Raw genomic sequence first — 20,522 nt, 5'->3', positions numbered from 1 at the left:
GAAGTTGAATATAGGTCAACTTTCATAGCTGCGGTTGAGCGTGATTATCTTTAGTGTACCTTTTTGGTTAATTTGGGTTTTGGATAGCCATCTTTCACCACCATCTTCACTAATAATTAGAGTGCATTAGGAGCTGAATGGAACTCAGTTTTCCATACTTACACATTGAGGTGCATTATCATTATTTTATAGGGAGAGACTCTTTGTAATATAGATCTCAACTTGGCTTATGCACTAGCACAAGTGAACCCTTGGAGATATTTTCACAAAGGCTTAATCTCATGATAAGTTTGAAGTTTTTTATACATGTTTGTGCTTAGTGCCCCTAATGAATTGATCATAGTCAATTGACTTGGCACTTTCTTATGCATGAGTACTAGCTCTAGGTCACTACATCACTCTTAGGGAGGCTTTATTATCATATTTTTTGATAGTGATGTGTGTGAACTCACTTAGGACCACTAGGGCATTCTTTTTCCTCACTAGAAGGCTTTTTTCCCTCGATATTGTATATATACCAATTCACTCTAGGGCAAACCCAGTCTTCTAAATCTTCTCTATAGATATTTCTTAGTGCAATTTGTGTTGTATGCTTTCAAGATTATCTTTCTTTAAGATGTGTGTGTGGCCAACCCTGGTCTTATAAATCTTCCTACTTGATACCTCTCAATACACTTTGTATTGTGTGTTCTTAAGCTTTTCTTTCTCCAAGATGTGTGTGTGTGTGTGTGTGTGTCATGGACATGGCATGATCAAGTGTATGGATTAATTATTGCTCGTGCCATATGAATCCACATCCCATGTGAACGCACCCTTAACAGGACATCCTTGAGCCAACTGTGCACATTGCCATATCATCATAGAACCTTCTAGAAGATATGCCGTGCCATTGCTTGCACTATTGATGATGTCATCATGGAACATCCTAGAAGATCTTTAGCCGCCCTTCGACACTTATAAAAGGAGGGGCTCACCATAGAGCTCCTCAGTCTTGCCAATGCCAGTCTTGGGAGCTCAAGGAGTTGAGACCTCCAAGTAAGTGACTTCAAGTTCTAGTTCTAGTTCTTGTCTAGTCATGGTATCTAAGCTTGTCTTGTATTCCATTATACTCATGTTGTCTTATCACATTGTAATCTCTTGTAATCTCATGGTATGAGATATTGTCTAGTACTGCCTTGTATCTTGTTCATTCCTGTCGAGAAAGATCTTGTAATTTTGATATCTTGTATCTATATCTATGGTCCTAGGTTGTGGGATCCTTCATACCCTATTGAGTCTTGTTGTCTATACCTACAGTCCCATATTGTGGGATTTTCCGTATCTTTTTAAGTTATCATTGTACTTTGTACGCCTACATGGGATTATCTTGTAATCAAAATCCTTGTAATCTTGCACCTAGTCTAGTCTCTTGAGCATAGTCTAGTGCTCCCATAACAGTGTGTGTTAGTCTTCCTATAACCCTAAGTCCAATGTGAATCGAGAAGATAGGCCCTTTGTGGCTTGGTTTTTTAAATTAATGATACTTTTATTGGTGTGGTAGCCAAGAAGTAAGTAGTGGACTATTTATTGGAGGTTTAGGACTAATTTACAAAGCTTTTTGCTTCAAAATCAGTCGAGCTAAGATTGAGAGTCTACTTTGGTCTTAGAGAGGCTGAAGTTTGGATTGGTTAATACAGATTCAAGCCCATTAAACTCAAAGAGGTATTAAGGTTAATTGGTTGCCCATTAGGCATTGGGAAATCCTTAAAACAATTGATTTAAGAGTAAGGCTATGGCAAAGGTCTCTGAGTGGACATTGATTCCTCTTACTTCTTTCGATAAGCTAGTAATGGTGAAAGGCATGTTGTCTTCCCTGATTACCTTTAGGGATGTAATTTCAAAATTCTATAGAATTGCTTGGGAGCTACTTGAGAAGGTTTCCATGAACTTCGTATGGGGTTTGGTCCTACACAAAAAATCTCGTTTGATTCCTTTGAATCTTATGACTACTATTGAGAAGGACTGAGCATTGGGTTTGGAGAAACTCAATGTCTTTCTAGTAATAAAGGTATGTGGCAATGCGCTATTTTGGGGACGACTTTGAGCTCATGTTTGAATCTATGGAATGTATTTGAGCTACGCATAAGCTCCGTCTTGGTTGGTTTTCACTGGCATTTGGACCGACTTGGCATGCTCTTGGATCGCTTATGCCTCGTGTCTATGCTTGACAGTTAGGCTTCATACATTACATGCTTTGGTTTGTGATATATGCTGCTTGGTTCGTCTATGCTTTACCGACATTGGGAGCTTTGCCTGGGATGGTTAAACTTAGAAGATTTGGGAATTGGACAGGGTTGTAGATAAATTTTGATTGTCTAAGAGGGAGACCATATGGCTACTTAATTTCCTATGGATGAACAAGATAGATTTGCCCATTGTTTATAAGGATTAGCTATGGTCATATCTTAAATACTTGGTTTCCCCTTTGTGGAAGTGTTGGATGAGAAGAGACAGACTTAAATCCAACAATATACACTTTTTGAAGGTGTGGTAGAAATGGAAGAAAGCCCTTCTTTATCAAAGTTGAGAGCAAGGAAGCAAAAAATATAGAACAGTTTGGCTAGTATACCCTTTACAAAACAAAAATTGTCCACTAGAGAATTGATTATGGCCAAGTAACATACTAAGGATAGAGTTAGGAGTAGAGTGGACCTCTCCCCACTATGCACACAAAAGAACCATAATTCACCTCTTTTGGGAAGATATAGATGACGAGACACTAAAAGTTTGGAATGTCATTGGTGCCTTGACCATTATGCTTGTCTAGATGTGGAGAAACTCTTTCTTGTCTTTAAATGTTTCTCTTGTAGGACAAGCCAATTGAGGGGATACCTTAATGAAAAGAAGAAGCAATTGCTTTTTTAAGGGCATTATGAAGAAAGTTCATGCGTATAAAATGTCTTGCAAAATGCTACCTATGATCTAAATAGTTATGGTAGAGATATAGTCTTTTTGGTATATGGGTTTAGGTTTGCTCAATGGGACACCCCATGTTACATCTTTAAATGAAGTGTAAATATATTTAAAACCTTTATTTACAATATTTTGCATAATCAAATAATACATTGCGTGAGGATGGATTCGACCTTGTCACAATGAAAATTACAATTGTGAGTTTCCTTGTAAGCTGAGAAATCACAATATTTTACATGCAAAAAGATAGATTTTAAATAACAACCAATAAAGGAGAGCAATTTCCTCGTTGTAATTTTTGCTAGTATGAGGAAGTGCCATATTTGGTTTACTTCTCATTCATAATAGGCTTGGCAACATTATTTCAAAAAAAGTTGCAAGGCATTGTTATTATTTTTAATACGATATGGTTAAAAGTTCTGCATGTTTTAAAAGCTACAGGTGGACTACTCTTTGAAGGTGTACGAGATGGGCACCAGGAACAGGCCACGCAGAGAGAAGCATAAGCAGGTTGAAGGACAGAGCTCCATCTATAAGCATCGTGCAGAAGAAGACGACGACGCTGAAGGAGGTGACAAGGCGGCTTTGGAGACAGGAGAAGACGACGCTCTCACAGGCGTTCTGTCGGATGATACCATCATCCACATTCTGCGTCACTTCCCCTCTCGATTCTTGCTCTCCTCGCCTGCACTCGTGTGCCGGCGCTGGCACCGCCTTTCCTCTGATGCGGTAACGTGGCTCTCTAATTTCAATGTCTTTCATAGATTGCTGTAGCTTTAGTGGATGCAACTTGGAAGAATCCTTTTTCAAAATAGCAAGACAAGACAAACAGACCATCAGCTAGTCCTCTATTTGCAATGTATGCAAACTATCTGGCAGAAATTGGTGTTTCAGCTTCAGCGAGCAAAGCTGGCACATTTCACTGGAAATGGCCTCCAAGCTAGCATCCTTTGCATGCAAGAAAGCCACGCAACCACCTGGCAGAAATTGGTGCATTTCAGCTTCAGCTAGCAAAGCTAGCACATTTGACTGAAAATGGTTTCCAAGCTAGCATCCTTTGCATGCAAGAAAGTCATACCATGAACGTGAGTGAGGGTAATATGTCACCATTCATAGCCCATTTGTAAAGCAAGGGGCTTTTGGATTAGCCAAGGAGATAGGAGAATCTTGCCTTCTTGTAATTGATCCATTGGCAATTGAAGTTAAAGAAATACTGAAAGAGGCATCCGTTTTGGGGCCAACAGCTAGTCTATTGTCCAAGATTGTTAAGGTAATGTGTGGATTTCAGTTTATGCTCAATTATTAATTGTTGTAATCAAGTGCTTGATGAGGTTTTACTATCCTATTTGAGAAGGAAGACTCCCACTACTAAAAGGTAGGCACACTCAGAATGTAAGAAAGTGAAAGGAGAAATGTGCAACAGAAAAGAGAAGAAGACAAACTAGAGTGTGCTCTATAAGGATCAAGTGATGCATAGGTGGGAAGTGGAAAGGGATCACGGTCAATATTGTGGAGATCTGAATCAGAGTAAGGCTTCATAATGTGTTGGGCCGAAGGGTCTCTAGAAAAAGTGGGCTCAGGTGCTCTTGGTTGCGAACTTGAAGGAGAGGATAACTCGGAGCGGGAAGGGGACTCATCAAGTTTGTCCTCAAGAGAGATAACATGTGTCCAAGGATAGCTAAAGTCCATAACAGTAGGATGGGTAGACATTTTTGACAACTCCCTAAGTGAAAAGGGAGTAGAAGAACCATTTGCCATACGAGCAGTGGGTCTACCCTGTCGTCTCGACATTGTGTAGGGGGGATAGGAGTGCCCTCACCAGATGTGCTCGAGATGTGAGCCTTGGGTGGACTGCTCTTAGCCTCTAAATGACACTTGTTGTCAAAGCGACGAGTCTTTTGAAAATGTTGATAATATTGATTTTTCTTTGGTACATTTTGTCACCCGGGTTTGAGTTTTGATTGGAAAGCTCTTTTGACTCACTAGCTTCGGTTTGATTTGGATTTTGATTGGAAGTTTGAGTTTGCTTGCCTTTCCCTTGCTACCCCTTTGGAGAAGATGCAACAAAGGTCCTCTTTGTGGAGGATGTCCCATGAAATTGATTAAACGCTTGAGCATAACACAATAGTTGACACTAAAGTTTATAGAATGTGTTGAGGCTATGAGATCACTTGCTGCACAAAATGGAAATATTTCCTCAGGAGCTTATTAAGGAATAATGTAACCTGATCGTCAGGGGACTTAGGGGCTCCAGTGTGGTTGTTGAGAACTTAGTGATAAGACACCGATACTTAGCCAACTTGACTTTCAAGTCATCCTTATCAATGATTGTGAAGTTTTGCAGCTCGTGGTCTAAGTTAATGCAATGAGTTTGATCTCATGCCACATATCAATCAATGAGATGGGCCTTACGCTTAGAGACACATGAGCCTTGTGCAAATGTCGACTGGGGAAGAGAAGAATGACCAATTGATCCACTAGATAATGCCATGGAGGCAAATGCAGTTCCAATTGGGGCACACTTAGGACGTTTGGGATGCACTCCTAAAGGGATAGCCTGAAAATGTATGTGGGGGAGGGGGAGCCTTCATCATGGGTACATTGCTTGGATAGGTGGAGGAGGTGTCTTAAAGGCTGTGCCTATTGTGCAGAATACCCTAAGGTAGTGTGTGGTGAAACGTGTCACACTCAATGACAATAGGCAGGACACATGACAGTTTGGTCGTACAGCAAGTTGCAGTCATCGCAGGTGCCACGTGGCACAACAGGAGTAGTTGGCTAGTTTGTGTGTAGTCTGCTGCATTGACCGACCTACATTATTTTTAGCATTTCTTTTTGGGCTATTTATTTTACCCAGCCTCCACACACTTTCACATATTTTGATCATAGGTTTCCAGATTGCTGATTGTGGAGATTGTTGCATATACTTCGAGGTTCATAGCTCATGAGATCTTCGAGGTGGAGACATATGTAGACATACACTGTGTGCCTGTATACATATCTGCTTCCTTATACAACATTCTTTATTGAAGATTTTCTGTGTTTCACTGTCTCTTTCTCTCTCTTCTCTCTCTATTTACTCTCAAGACTTGGTCATACACTTCTGTACTTCACTTTGGCATGGTATTAGAGCATTGAAAGACTTTGACTAAGGGTGGACCTACTTGAAAGGAGATTTCAGCGCGACACAAGGCTGTGTTTTCAGCATTCAAGGGCGAGTAGGAGGGTTGCGCATTAGAACAAGGTTAAGGCAAGTGTGGGTGTGCGAGAAAAGGAGCAAAGTTGCTGAAGCTCCTACTGATTTTTGCTGTTTTAGAAGGAAGAAGGCTGCATTTTAGACTTTCAAGTGTAGATTTCACATTTTCATCGCCTTTGGTGGGTGAAGGAGAAGTAGAATGAGCGGAGAAGAGTCCTAGTTGGTTGCGTTTTCACAGTTAGAGGGGACTGCTTTTTGTGTTTTGTGCAGGCATTTTAGGTGAAGATGTCTTCTGAGGCCAAGACAGCGTTTTAGGCAATCATGGACCGGAAGGTGCCCGTCTTACCCAACTCTTTCATTAGATCAAAAGCTCGATGGTGAGAACTACCGCATTTGGCGTGTTACAATGCTTGCTATTCTGGAGTCCTATGATTTGGTGCAACTTGTTACGAAGGCTATCCACCGTTCTTCATTGAGAGACGAGTCCAAACTCTCTACATGTGATAAGTTGGAGTTGGCAAAGAATGCACGCATCCGCTCATTTTTCTCTCTCTCATGTACTATAGAAACTATAGTTGTGACATATAGAGCATTTGATGGTGGCTTGGGAGATATGGTTGGATCTTGATCAGATGTATAACTGAATGACCATCATGAAACAAGTTTCTTTGGAAGTACAGATGAGGACCACGAGTGTCAACAAGTCATCTTCTATGCGAAAGCATATCAACAAGTTGAGAGAGCTTCAAATGTGGGTGTACAACGTAGAAAAGGTGATCACTTTTGAAGACATGGCGATAACTCTTCTTTCATAGTTACCGCCTTGGCTCAGTGGTTTTTATTTTGCCTTGAGTGCCTCAGGGTGCTCGGAGACTTTTCGTTGGGAGGAGTTGGTTCCTATGGTCTTGGACCAAGAGGAGCAGTTTAAAGGGACCGATGCTTCTAAATTGGAGGTATTGATAGGTAGTCCTCTTAGAAGAAGAGGAAGGACCAAAAGAAGGAGGGGGAGAACAAATCAAAGAAGGACAATGAAAAGGAGTCCCTTTGTCACATTTGTGGCAAGACAAGTCATTGAAAGAATGACTGCCTTGACAAGGAGAAGAAGGAGAAATCTTCAAAGGATTTGGAAGCAGTGATGACTGGTCCCTCATTAGCTGCTTTCCTCCACTTGAAGTGGTTGAGGCATTGACCTTGAAGGCCTTTGATGTTGCATTGACAGCTCCACAATTGGAAGTGGATTGTTGATAGTGGTGCATCTCGGCACATGACTCCTTCTATAGGAAATGTTACTTATTTGCGGCCTTTGCATGGGCAGATTTTCATTGGTGATAGTTCTTCTATCTCTATTCAGGGACAGGGTAACATGCATCTTATTCCAGATGGGCATGGTGATGCTCATATATCCGAGATGCTTTTTGTACCGGCCTTGGGATACCATTTGCTTTCAGTGCGCAAGATTTGTGCCCTCAGCCTCTTGGTCGAGTTTGATGTGGATTCCTTTTAGATTCTTGATCATGGATTGAGATAGGTCCTTGCTTCAGGTTATGAGGAGAATGGAGTCTACAAGTTGAGATTTTCTTTTGCCTTGACTTCTCTTCTTCTCACCTCTCAGACACAATTTGATCTATGGCATGCTTGGTTTGGCCACCTCAACTATGATTACCTTCAGAAGGCGTCTAGGGGACAACTTGTTTGATTTTTGTCAGACATTGTGGTGAGCCAGCAGCCATGTGTATCTTGCATCCATGGAAAGCAAACTTGTGATGCTATTCCCAGCAAGGTTTTGAGGTAGGGGATAGCTTGTTCGAGGTTTGCCAAACATTGTGGTGAGCTAGCAACCATGTGTATCTTGCATTTATGGGAAACAAACTCGTGGTGCTACTCCTAGCCAAGGCTTCGAGGCGGTCTTTAGCACCCTTGGAGGTTGTTTGCATTGATATTTGTGGACTGATGTGGATGGAGTCCCTTAAACGGAGCTTGTATTTCATGCTAATTGTGGATGACCACAACAGGATGACGTGGGCTTATTTTTTGAAGTTAAAGTCGGAGGCTTTCTTTAATTGCATGGATTGGTTACTCTTTGAGGAGAACTGATCAGGCTGGAAACTGAAGGCCTTATGATCGGATAAGGGCGGAGAATTTGTTTCTAATGAGCTTGCGCATTTTTGTGTAGATCGTGGTATCCACTAGGAGTTTGCCAATGCAAACACCCCTCGAGAGAATGACATATTGGAGGGGAAGAATCGCAGTGTGATTGAGATGGCGCTTGTCATGATGGAGCATAGACAGACACCTCAATGTCTATGGGCTAAGGCTGTGGCTATTGCATCGAGATTCAGTACCATTTCACTGGAGAGAAGCTTATGGATGAGATTATTGATGTGGTATACTCCAAGATAGAGGATAATCTTGCAGACTCGCTTACGAAGGCTCTTCCTCAGGCTTTACTTCGACAACATTCCCGATCCCTCAGTCTTATGCCCTGTCTAGGATTGAGAGGGGGCTTAGAGATTGTCATCCCCTAGATAGGTAGTCATATGCATTTCCTGTCAGACAAGCATTCGCGAGTAGTTTTGCATGGTGGAGCAAGCAGGATATCCACGTGGCAGATTTGTGTGTAGTCACAGTAGGTAGGACATGAAACCAACCTTCCTTCTTGGAATGGGTGGTGATAACCTGATTTAAGAGTTAATTACAACAATAAATAAATGCACATAAAATGAAATACACACTTTACCATAACATTCTTGGATAGTAGACACTGTTGGCCCCAAAATTGGCGCCCCTTGTGGTATTTCTTTAGCTTTCATTCAATTGGAAGGAGTACAACTCGAGATTCTTCAATCTCCTCCTGCTAACCAATTGCTCTTGCTGTCATAAATGACCAGCAAGCCTTTTGGGTCATTTGCCCCTTGATTCACCCAGGACTCCTTTAGCTTTCATTCAATTGGAAGGAGTACAACTCGAGATTCTTCAATCTCCTCCTGCTAACCAATTGCTCTTGCTGTCATAAATGACCAGCAAGCCTTTTGGGTCATTTGCCCCTTGATTCACCCAGGACTCCTCCTCCAATTTGACCCTTGGCTGGCCAAATGCTGCCCCACATCAATTTGGGATGGGCTGGCTCTTGAAATCCCTTGATAATCTTCAATTATCAGCTGCTAATTTCAGTCCCTTGAGTCTTCAATCTTTGGCACGGATCCCAAGGTGGCTACTAAACCCTAATTTCTGCTGTAAATTAGGGTTTATTGTAGAAATTACAAATCAGCCCACCAAAAATGGCTAAGATCTCCTCCGAATGGCTAAGAATAGTTGAGAATGGCTGAGCATAGATTGAAGGAGATGAGAGAATGCTATAGAGAGAAAATTTTGAGATTTGTCGCGAAGAACTGATCAAAATCAGCACTGCCCTGTTGTACCAGCCCCAAACGGATGCACCAACAATAGGAGCATCAGAGACTGTGATCTTCAGGAGAGTGCATCAGCAGCAATCGCCAGCTTCCCAAGGTCAAGAATATGCAATCTCCATCACCAAAATGGTCTCCAATGGCTGGGAAATGGCCCCAAAAGCTGGCAGCAACAATCCAACACATCTTTCCAACAGCTCCAAAATGAAAAAAACGAGATTTCCCTCTCCTTTTAGCCCTATTTAGCCTTTTCCCCACTTGTATGGGAAAGTTTTGCCAAGTGGCAACTTTCTTAATCCATTTGCAGCAATTTCCAGCCATTTAATTAATTTTCAAAATTAATTAATTCTGAAAATTAATTCAGCCCTTAATCCATGCCCAAAAAATTGACCTTGCTCATCCAAAAATTAATTGGCTAGGCCATTTGCAACCCAAAGTGGTCCCATGCATTAATTGACCCTTGGACAAGCATTAATCCATTAATGAATGCCTAGTTCCTAGTGTCACCACTGACACTTAATGGCCAATTAATGGTCCTAGGGGCAAATTGACACCAAAATTCACCTAGAATCTAACAAGTGTAACTTGTTACAACTTTTGCCTTTGACACCCATCTTTTTCACAGGGTCCTTTGGCCTTCAACTGTGAAAAAGTATCTTGCACCTCACATGTGCAACATGTGCATCTTTTAATTGCACATTTGATTAATCCTTTAATCAAATGTCAATTAAACATAAGCAAAGCATCAAATTTTCATGTCCTTGTGATAGACCACCCCCTTGAAATCCTTGCAATCGTCCTTGATTGCACTGTAATGTGTCAAAGTAAACAATACTGCACTGGAATTTCCACAAGGCATCATAGTCAACACAACATTGGCCACTGCTGGCTAACTATCTCTTATGCCCACCATTTGCGGAAAATTTCCAGCCAGCATAAACATAGCATAAAGCTCAACAATAGTCCAGAACTGTTGCCAGAAACCCATCGGATGCATCCCTAACTCTTGTTTCTCAACAGTGCTGACTACACAACCATAGTAAAGCATAAACCGAGCCGAAACCATGGCTGAATTGTCAATGGCATTCGGTACACATGCTGCTGTCCATAGAACCAGCTGAATACCACTGAAACTAATGATTATACACTGAAAACTAGCACTCGGTAATAAATCTCTCATGATCATAACTTGATGCAATGTACAGTTTTAGAGCTGCAGTGAAAACCATACCCATTTGCATACATACTACAGTGACTAGTACATTGAATAGTGACCTCATGGCAGACATACTGTTAGCACAGTGCCTTGGATGCATGCTGAATACATCCGAGATCCACTATACACGAGAGCAGTCCTGATAGATGACGGAAAGTCAGATAGAAAAAACGATGAAAATGCACGAGTGATTCTTCTCCTCCCAACCACGCCTAGATCAGTGCTGGCCCTCTCACTCGGATTCCTTTGCCAGCCGTCAACTTCCTGGAGTCCTACTATTCCTGGACTCTCTTACTCTCTAGGCTCCCCTTAACCCCGTTCAGGCGCCCAAGAGCTCGGACGGTCATTCTTGTGCATGTTCCCCTAGATTTACCTTAATGTGACATTAAATGTCACTTTTAATGTCACATTTCATATTTATGACCTTAATGTGACATTAAATATCACATTTAATGTCACATTAATGTCACATTTCCTTCCTCTTAAGAATTGGTTTCGTCCTCGAAAACGATAGTTGGAAGGTCTAACTGTAAATCGGGAAACCTTTTCTTTAAAGTACTTACTCGCTCCCATGTTGAGCTTTCCTCTGAACAATCTTTCCACTTAACCAAACATTCTTGATAAATAGTATTCCTCGTTCGCCTATTACGAACATTTAATATTTTTTCTAGTTCATGTGGATTAGATTGATCATAGAATAACTCCTCAATATCATCATTTAAGATGAGATTATCCAAATCACCCAGCTTTTTCCTTAATTTACTTACATGAAAAATTGGATGTATTTTACTACCAGCAGGTAGTTGGAGCTTGTAAGCCAATTCTCCCACCCTTTTAAGTATTATGAAAGGACCATAATACCTGGGTGAAAGCTTTGGACAGTGTCCCTTTTTCATAGTTTTAGTTTGTTCAGGCACCTTAAGATAGACCAATTCTCCTTCTTCAAAGGAGATGTCTCTTCGGTGAGGATCCGCATATGCTCTAGCTCGATTTTGAGCTTTTTTAATATTTTCTTGAGCAAATTTTAACATACTATTCATATCCTCCAAAAAATCTTTAGCTGCTTGAACCCTTTCCTTATGCAGTCCTACTGCAAAAGTAGGACTGCATAAGGAGCTCTGGGCTGAAATCCATACATTAACATAAATGGACTATATCCAGTGGAAGAGTGCTTGGCACTATTATATGCAAACTTTGCTATCGGCAAATACTCTTCCCAATTAGTTTGCCTTTTACTTACATATGCCCTAAGCATATCTTCAAGAATTTGGTTAACCCTTTCAGTTTGCCCATCTGTTTGCGGGTGATCCGCCGTACTCATGCTAAGTTTAGTATCCAATTTCCTAAATACCGCACGCCAAAAATGGCTATCAAATTTTCTATCCCGATCAGAAACTATATTTGCCGGAAGGCCATACAATCGGTATATGTTCTCTACGAACAATTTAGCCAATTCTGGTGTTTTAACATCAGTTGAAGTTGGAATGAACCTAGCCATTTTGGTTAACCTATCCACAATCACCCACACAGAGTCATGCCCCCTCTGTGTTCTAGGTAAAGCAACAATCAAGTCCATGGAGATACTCTCCCATTTTCCCGAAGGAATTTCTAATGGATGGAGAAGTCCTCCCATTTTTAATTTTTCAGCTTTATTAACCTGGCATTTATTACATTTGACCACATAGTCAAGGACGTCCTTATTCATTCCAGGCCAATAGAACTGCCTTTTAATAAGACTATAAGTCTTACTAACTCCTGGATGTCCCGCACTAGGGTATCATGACACTCAAAGAGTATCTGGCGCCTTATTTCTGTATCTTTCGAGACACATACCCTACCCTTGTAGAGTAAATAACCATTATCAATGGTAAAATTCTTCCACTTGAATCCAGTTTGAGCAACCCCTGATGCTCCCTTTCCTTGTTGAACATCCTCAGATATTCCTTTCTCAGTAGAAGCACTTTCAGTTGGATCCCCATTTTTTATTGCTTCCCATATGTTGGAATATGCCGGATCAACCTGGCATTTCCCTTTTAAAGATTCAAGCAAGTTGGAAGTGAACTGAGTAAAACTCAATTCATTAATGATGGGCATATACCAATGATAGATGACGGAAAGTCAGATAGAAAAAACGATGAAAATGCACGAGTGATTCTTCTCCTCCCAACCACGCCTAGATCAGTGCTGGCCCTCTCACTCGGATTCCTTTGCCAGCCATCAACTTCCTGGAGTCCTACTATTCCTGGACTCTCTTACTCTCTAGGCTCCCCTTAACCCCGTTCGGGTGCCCAAGAGCCCGGATGGTCATTCTCGTGCATGTTCCCCTAGATTTACCTTAATGTGACATTAAATGTCACTTTTAATGTCACATTCCATATTTATGACCTTAATGTGACATTAAATATCACATTTAATGTCACAAGTCCATTCCTGGAGGAGTGGAAGTGCTACCTCCCCCTTGAGTATCAGGTGGTACTTTGGACCCATGCCATGCTGAACCTGAAAGAGCCCGATCCAAAGTCGGCTCTAAGTGAAAGGCATCAAGGTAAAGCTGCAACAACTAAGGATGGTCTGCCAAGACATCCTCTTCCATTCATTTAGCATCCATTGGTGAACAGTTGTGAAACTTCACCCAACAGCTTATGGAAACTTTACCTTTGACCTTTTCTTTTTATGTGCCAAAATCTGCTCAGATATCAATATCTCATTCAGCTCCTTTACATTGGATTGAATTTCAGTAGATACATCCTTAGGCACATCACCATAAAAAGGCCTCAACAAGCTCACATGAAAGGCATAGTGTATCTGCTAGTGTAGAGGCAATTTCCATGATAGGCAGCATTAAACGGAGCATTTGCATGACCAGCACTTATTCCTTGAGCCCCAAAAGCACGATAGGGTACTGATGCTAGCCCATATGCGTGATTTTGCACACTAGGCATCATACCGATGCCGCTATACATCGGATTATGCATTCCATGAGCCATACCCGAGTACATTGGGCTATGCAAGCCATGCATTGGTTGCTGAAAGTTATGGGGAGGTGTGCCATACATTGCTCACCCACCATAGCATGAAAAATTGTGCTACCACCAAAGTAAGCTGGCTGCCTCAAATTCTCATGCAAACCTTGCTGTCCAAAAACCATAGGATTAGCATTTACATCATGAACTTGCATTTGCATTTCTTGCCCAATTGGCACCAACTGCTTTTCACCATGAGCATCTTTAGGGGCATCTTGAGAAGGCTTTGGCTTGTTCTGTGGTGCATCTTGCTGTCTCGAAGTTCTAGGAGAGGATTTTCTCTTCTTGCCCTTCTTGTCCTTCGTAGGAGTGTTCAAAAACCGAGTAAACTGAGGATCTTTTGCCAATTCAGCAAAGATATTGGCTGTTGCCCTCATTCGATTCTTGAATGCATCATCGAATTCCATTTCCCCTTGTTGATCATCATCCTCTTTCTACATTGAGGGTCCAACATCCTGGCCTTCAGCCACATTTTCAGCATGTTGTCCATGATTCGTGCCTTGTCCAAGATTATTAGGCATTGCATTTTCTTCTTCCCCATGTGAATGTGCATCATGAGAGGCATCATTACTGCTTGATTGCATCCCATTGTATGAAGACATCTTGCTGTAATTTCTTAGCTGAGCACAAAGATCAACACTAGCACAAAAGTTTGGCTTGCAATCAAGTGCCTCGGGTCCACCAAATCAAGAGATTTGATGTATTCCGGCAATGGAACCTTGAAACTAGCCTTCCTTCTTGGAATGGGTGGTGATAACCTGATTTAAGAGTTAATTACAGCAATAAACAAATGCACATAAAATGAAATACACACTTTACTATAACATTCTTGGCCAGTAGACACCCTGTTGGCCCCAAAATTGGCGCCCCTTGCGGTATTTCTTTAGCTTTCATTCAATTGGAAGGAGTACAACTCGAGATTCTTCAATCTCCTCTTGCTAACCAATTGCTCTTGCTGTCATAAATGACCAGCAAGCCTTTTGGGTCATTTGCCCCTTGATTCACCTAGGACTTCTTCTCCAATTTGACCCTTGGCTGGCCAAATGTTGCCCCAAATCATTTTGGGATGGGCTGGCTCCTGAAATCCCTTGATAATCTTCAATTATCAATTGCTGATTTCAGTTCCTTGAGCCTTCAATCTTTGGCACGGATCCCAAGGTGACTGCTAAACCCTAATTTCTGCTATAAATTAGGGTTTACTGTAGAAATTACAGATCAGCCCACCAAAAAAGGCCGAGATCTCCTCCAAATGGCTAAGAATTGTTGAGAATGATTGATTGTCGGGAAGAATTGATTAAAATCAGCAGCCCTGTTGTACTAGCCCCAAACGGATGCACCAACAATAATAGGAGCATCAGAACTGTGATCTTCAGGAGAAAGTGCATCAGCAGCAATTGCCAGCTTCCCAAGGTCAAGAATATGCAATCTCCATCACCAAAATGGTCTCCAATGGTTGGGAAATGGCCCCAAAAGTTGGCAGCAACAGTCCAACACCTCTCCCAACAGGTCCAAAATGAAAAAAACGAGATTTCCCTCTCCCTTCAGCCCTATTTAGCCTTTCCTCCATTTGCATGGGAAAGTTTTGCCAAGTGGCAGTTTAGAATTAATTAATTCTGAAAATTAATTCAGCCCTTAATCCATGCCCAAAAAATTGACCTTGCCCAACCAAAAATTAATTGGCTAGGCCATTTGCAACCCAAAGTGGTCCCATGCATTAATTGACCCTTGGACAAGCGTTAATCCATTAATTAATGCCTAGCCCCTAGTGTCACCACTGATACTTAATGGCCAATTAATGGTCCTAGGGGCAAATTGACACCAAAATTCACCTAGAATCTAACAAGTGTAACTTGTTACAACTTTTGCCTTTGTGCATCTTTTAATTGCACATTTGATTAATCCTTTGAGGAGAGAGAAAAATTGGAGCAAGTTGATGATGATGTGGCAAGCTGATGGTAACAAAAGTGCATGCATGATGATGTGGCAAGATGAGGGTAGTAAAAACGTAGGTATGATGATATGGTAGTTTGTACAGTAGCCCTAGATTACAAACACAGTAGTTCAACAGTTCGCTAGTTGATGATGTGGCTGATCAGTAAATGTTACAGAGACGTGAAATTTTGAGATGCTTTAATCCACCTAATAACATTTATTAATCAAATGTACAAGGCTGTTTAGCACGTGATGCACATGGCAATTATTTCATAGTAACAAGCCAAGGACCTTGAGGATGTAGTGGGTGTCAAAGGCAAAAGTTGTAATAAGTTATGCTTGACAGTAACTAGGTGGTACTCGGTGTGAGATTTGGGTCTAGACCAATTTATTGGCCATTAATGTCAATGGTGACATTAGAGACTAGGTATTAATTAATTAATTAATGCTTGTCTAAGGGTCAATAATTGCTCAAGGATACTTGGAAGATAAATTGACCTAGCCAATTTAATTATTGGTTGATAAAAGTAAAAATTTGAGCACTAGAATAATTATTAAATTAATTTTTAGAACTAGTATTTTAAAAATTAATTTAATAAGCTAGATAGTGTTGAAAAATTATTAAACTAATTTTTAAACTAGATAATGCTGAAAAATGGGATTAAAAGGCTACCACTTGGCAAAACTTGCTTAGGCAAATGAGAAAAACGTTTTTGGGGGCTAGTGGAACTCTATTCCAGCTATTGTGAGAGAGAAGGAGGTTGTTAGAGAGTAAAGAGAGGCTCTGTTGATGTGATTTGCAGCCACCAGGGATAAGTCCTTTAGTATGTGACAACAGATTGGAGCCCTCTAGGAGCAGGTGACAGTAGCCCAAGGTCCTTTTGGTGCAGATGACAGCATACAGGAGGGGGTAGCAGTCTTTGTGGCGGTCCTAAGCTGTAGATGACAGCTTCCATGGTTGTTTGAGCAGGCCAGCAGTAGCTTTTCAGCGTTTCTCGTGATGAAACTCTGAAATTTCTCTCTACAACATTCTCTCTCATTCCCCATCCATCTCTCAAGTTATCTCAGCATTTTTCAGCAATTTGAGCCATTAGAGGAAGAGATTTCTGTCAATCTCTGTCGTAAACCCTAATTTACAGCAAAAAGTAAGATTTTGACGATTGCCTTGGGATGTGTGCTTAAAATTGAGAGCCTAGGACTTGAATTGCAGCAGTTTAAATTGAGGAATTTGAGGGAGATTCAAGAGGCCAGCTAATCACTATTAGATTTAGGGCTGAATTTGTCTTTCAAGGAGCAGGGTGAAGGCCAACCCCCAAGCAAACCTAGGGGTAAATTGGTTTGGAGGCTTGTTGGTCAGTTTTGACAGTAAGAGGCACTTGGATTAGTGGAGGAGATCAGAGTATCTCAATTATAGTTCTTCCGTTTGCAATATACGATAAAGAAATACCGCAAGAAGTGCTAATCTTGAGGCCAAGTGGGTGTCCAATGTCCAAGATTAAAGTGGTAAAGTGTGACTTTTTAGTTTATGTGAATTTTATGCTTGTTGTAATTAGTGCTAAATCAGGTTATTTACTACCCTATCCGAGAAGGAAGGCTAGTTTTAGCAAACACAATAGAAAACAATGTAAACTGCTCGATGGAGGCTGGAAACATGTGTTAGACTGATGTAGACAGCAATGGGCAACTTCGAATGAGATGTCCTTTGCGAACAAGGTGTGGGCTGGGAAGCTAGAGGAAATGAAACCTCCAAAAATGAGATTGTGGGAGTGTGGTGAGCTACATGCCTATTTATAGAAAGTTTGGGGCACCTAAATTAGGGTTTTGTATGTGGGACATAGTAACTCTCTAGGATCGTTTATCTTTTTAACATAAGAAGGTTTCTTCATTAATTAAGCGTGTTTTGGGGCTGTTTAAGTCAACATATTTTTGTAGCTCAACATTTCCTCTTAGATCCAAGATTGAGCCATGAGAAATAAGCTCTTTTGTTTATTTTCTTTTATCCAAAGACATCCCATTCCAAAGTAGGCAAGGTTGCAAGCAAAGGGTGCGCGTCGGCTGCACAATGACCTATCAAGACTACCGAGGGAGAGGGAGCCCAAATGAACATCCCAGAGAGGCCAGGATATCGGGAACCAAGGGTGCTCGTTGGCTACCCAGGGGCCTACCAAGTCTTGCAAAGGTGGATGGAATCAACAATTGACTTTTTTTTTTTTTTGAGGCTTTGTTTTAGTTTGTCAAAAGATTTAACATTAAGTGAGGGTTTCAAATCAATGTTCATCCCATTGAGTCATTGTGCCCCAAGGTACGGGAAATAAGGACGGGTAGCCCCACTACCTTCATAAAACAAGCAAAAAAAATCCCACACACTACTAGGATAAGTGCCTAGGGATTATGTAAGGGTGTGTGTGTGTGTGCTAATCATGTGGAGAATATGTGGAGAGAGGCAAGATGATCGGATAGCAAGCAAGACAAGCAAAGTCAACATGCAAGCATAGGAAAAAATTGCCTTTGAAGATTGCCATGCCACGAGTATGGTGGATCTAGGGTCGACCACTCCAAGGGTGACCGAAAAGGGATAAATGGGCAAAGATGCATGTTTATATGAACAAAATGCCAATGCATAGGGTAATGCAAAGGAAGATGTAAGATTTCATGCCCATTCAGAATGCGATGCAATGGTGCCACTTGGACAGTGTCCTCGCAAGGGAATTGTGTAGTTGTCCAAGTGCACTTTTACAATCACGTCATTCTGACAACATGGATATACAATATAAAATGCTTGTAATAAAATCTGAAAGCATCATCACTATTACTATCAAGAGAAGAAGCCACCTCTTCTCAAAGTGAAAGGGAAAACTGTAGACCACCCCCTCTCACCAAGGGATTGTGGAAGGAGAAGTAAGCACCCCCTATGTTCACATAATGTTGATATCGATGGGAAAGTAGAGTAGCACCCAAAAAAGAAAAGTGAGATACATGTCCAGCTGAAAACTTGTGAAATGAGTAGCCTCCAAGGTGGTCTCCGATGAGGCAATGACAAATCCCAGGAAAGAAGCGCCACCAAAAGATGCAACCATGGGAAGGGGTGTTGAATGATCCAAGGCTTCACCAGGCTATAGATCCAGTAGAAGCAAATGGCGAACTGCAAAAGGAACTACATAAGATAATAAAACATGCAGACCTCGACTTCAATGTTAAGCGCAAGTTAGTGGAATGGACAAATGTGAATGGGACTTCCACCACAAAAGGTTTGCTAAGAATGTAAGAAGGTAAAAGGAGAAATGGAAAAGAGACGATAAACTAGAGCGTGCACTACAAGGATTGAGTAATATAGGTGGGGAGTGGAAAGGAATCACATGCAGTATCACGGAGATTTGAACTGGAGCAAGGCTCCACAATCTACTAGGCCAATGGTCTCTAGAGAAAGTAGGCTCAAGTGCTTTTGGCTATGAACTTGAAGGAGAGGGCAACTCAGAACGGGAAATGGACTCATTAAGCCGGTCCTTAAGAGAGACAACACATGCTTGAGGATAACTAAAGTCCACAACAATAAGATGGTTAGACATTTTTGACAACTCCTTAGGTGAAGAGGAGCAGAGGAACCAACTGCCATGTGAGTAGTGTGTCTATCGTGTTGTCTCAATTGTGGAGGGGGGGCGGGAGTGCCTGTACTAGATGGGCTTGAGACACTAGTTATGGGTGGATTGTCCTTAGCCTTTAAATGACACTCATTGTCAAAATGATTAGCCTTTTGACAACATTGACAATACCGATTTTTCTTTGGTACATTCTGCCACCCGGGTTTGAGTTTTGATGGGGAAGTTCCTTGTGACTCACAAGTTTGGTTTGGATTTGGATGTTGATTGAAAGGTTGATTTTGCTTGCCCTTTCCTTGCTGCCCCTTTTGAGAAGATACAACAAAGATCCCTCTCTGTGGAGGATGCCCCATGAAATTGATTGAATAGCCGAGAGTAAGGCAATAGTTGATACTCAAATTCATAGAACATGGGCATCTGAGGCTATGAGATCACTTGTTGCACAAAATGCAAATATTCTTGCGATAGCTTATTGAGGAACAATGTAACCTGATCGTCAGGGGATTTGGGGACTCCAGTGATTGAGAAATAGCAAGTAAACATTAATACTCAGCCAACTTGACTTTCAAATCATCTTTATTAGTGATAGTAAAGTTTTGAAGCTCATGATCTAAGTTGATGCGACGAATCCGATCTCGTGTCACATAGTGGTCAACGAGATGGGCCTAACGCTCAGAGGCAAGGTCAAAGTGCTGGAGCCATGAGTGAAATTTGACATTTTTGCTTTTCCAAGAGCGACCCTTATATGAATACTAGCAAGGGTCAAACTAAGGTACTTGTATGAGGACAAGCTCTCACAAAACTTGGGAATCCAATACATGCCTTATCAAATTGGATCAAGTGGTAAAATTCGACCCGCTAAAATGAGTCTCATCTGAAAAAGCATTCTTGGTGGATGAGGATGAATGGGAAGTTGGGGGGGGGGGGAGATAGATGGGTGGTGTAGAATATGGAGGTGTATAAGGTGGATTTGTTGGAGGATGAGGTGGGTAGGCAGAAATAGGCTGTGAATGTCCAAGGGGTGCCGATTGATGCGGAGACACAGGAACATGAATGTCTCCATAAGGTGTCCATGGGGGAGGTGGAGGCACCGAGACACGTAAGCCTTGTCCAAATATTGGTTGGGGAATGGAAAAATGACTAGTTGGGCCACTAGGTAAGGCCATGGAGGCAAATTTGTGGTGTCAATTGGGGGACACT

At 41.5% G+C, this 20,522-nt stretch overlaps 1 protein-coding gene across 1 annotated transcript in view; it reads left to right on the top strand.

The window, feature by feature from the left end:
- The first annotated feature begins 3,377 nt into the window (after positions 1 to 3,377).
- The window catches only part of LOC148016213 (uncharacterized), a 117,245-nt gene continuing 100,100 nt past the window's right edge, over positions 3,378 to 20,522 (top strand). Inside the window, exon 1 of the mRNA XM_087664053.1 lies at positions 3,378 to 3,681. Within this exon, the coding sequence (XP_087520179.1) occupies positions 3,421 to 3,681 (261 nt within the window). The 5' untranslated portion in view covers positions 3,378 to 3,420. The remainder of the gene's footprint in view (positions 3,682 to 20,522) is intronic.

The sequence above is a fragment of the Lygodium microphyllum genome, chromosome 23 (genome assembly GCF_053477565.2).
Source record: "Lygodium microphyllum isolate KBCC chromosome 23, Lygodium_microphyllum_v1.1.10, whole genome shotgun sequence".
Lineage (NCBI taxonomy): Eukaryota > Viridiplantae > Streptophyta > Polypodiopsida > Schizaeales > Lygodiaceae > Lygodium > Lygodium microphyllum.
The sequence above is the reverse complement of the archived record's forward strand: the minus strand, read 5'-3'. Positions and strand labels throughout refer to the sequence as shown.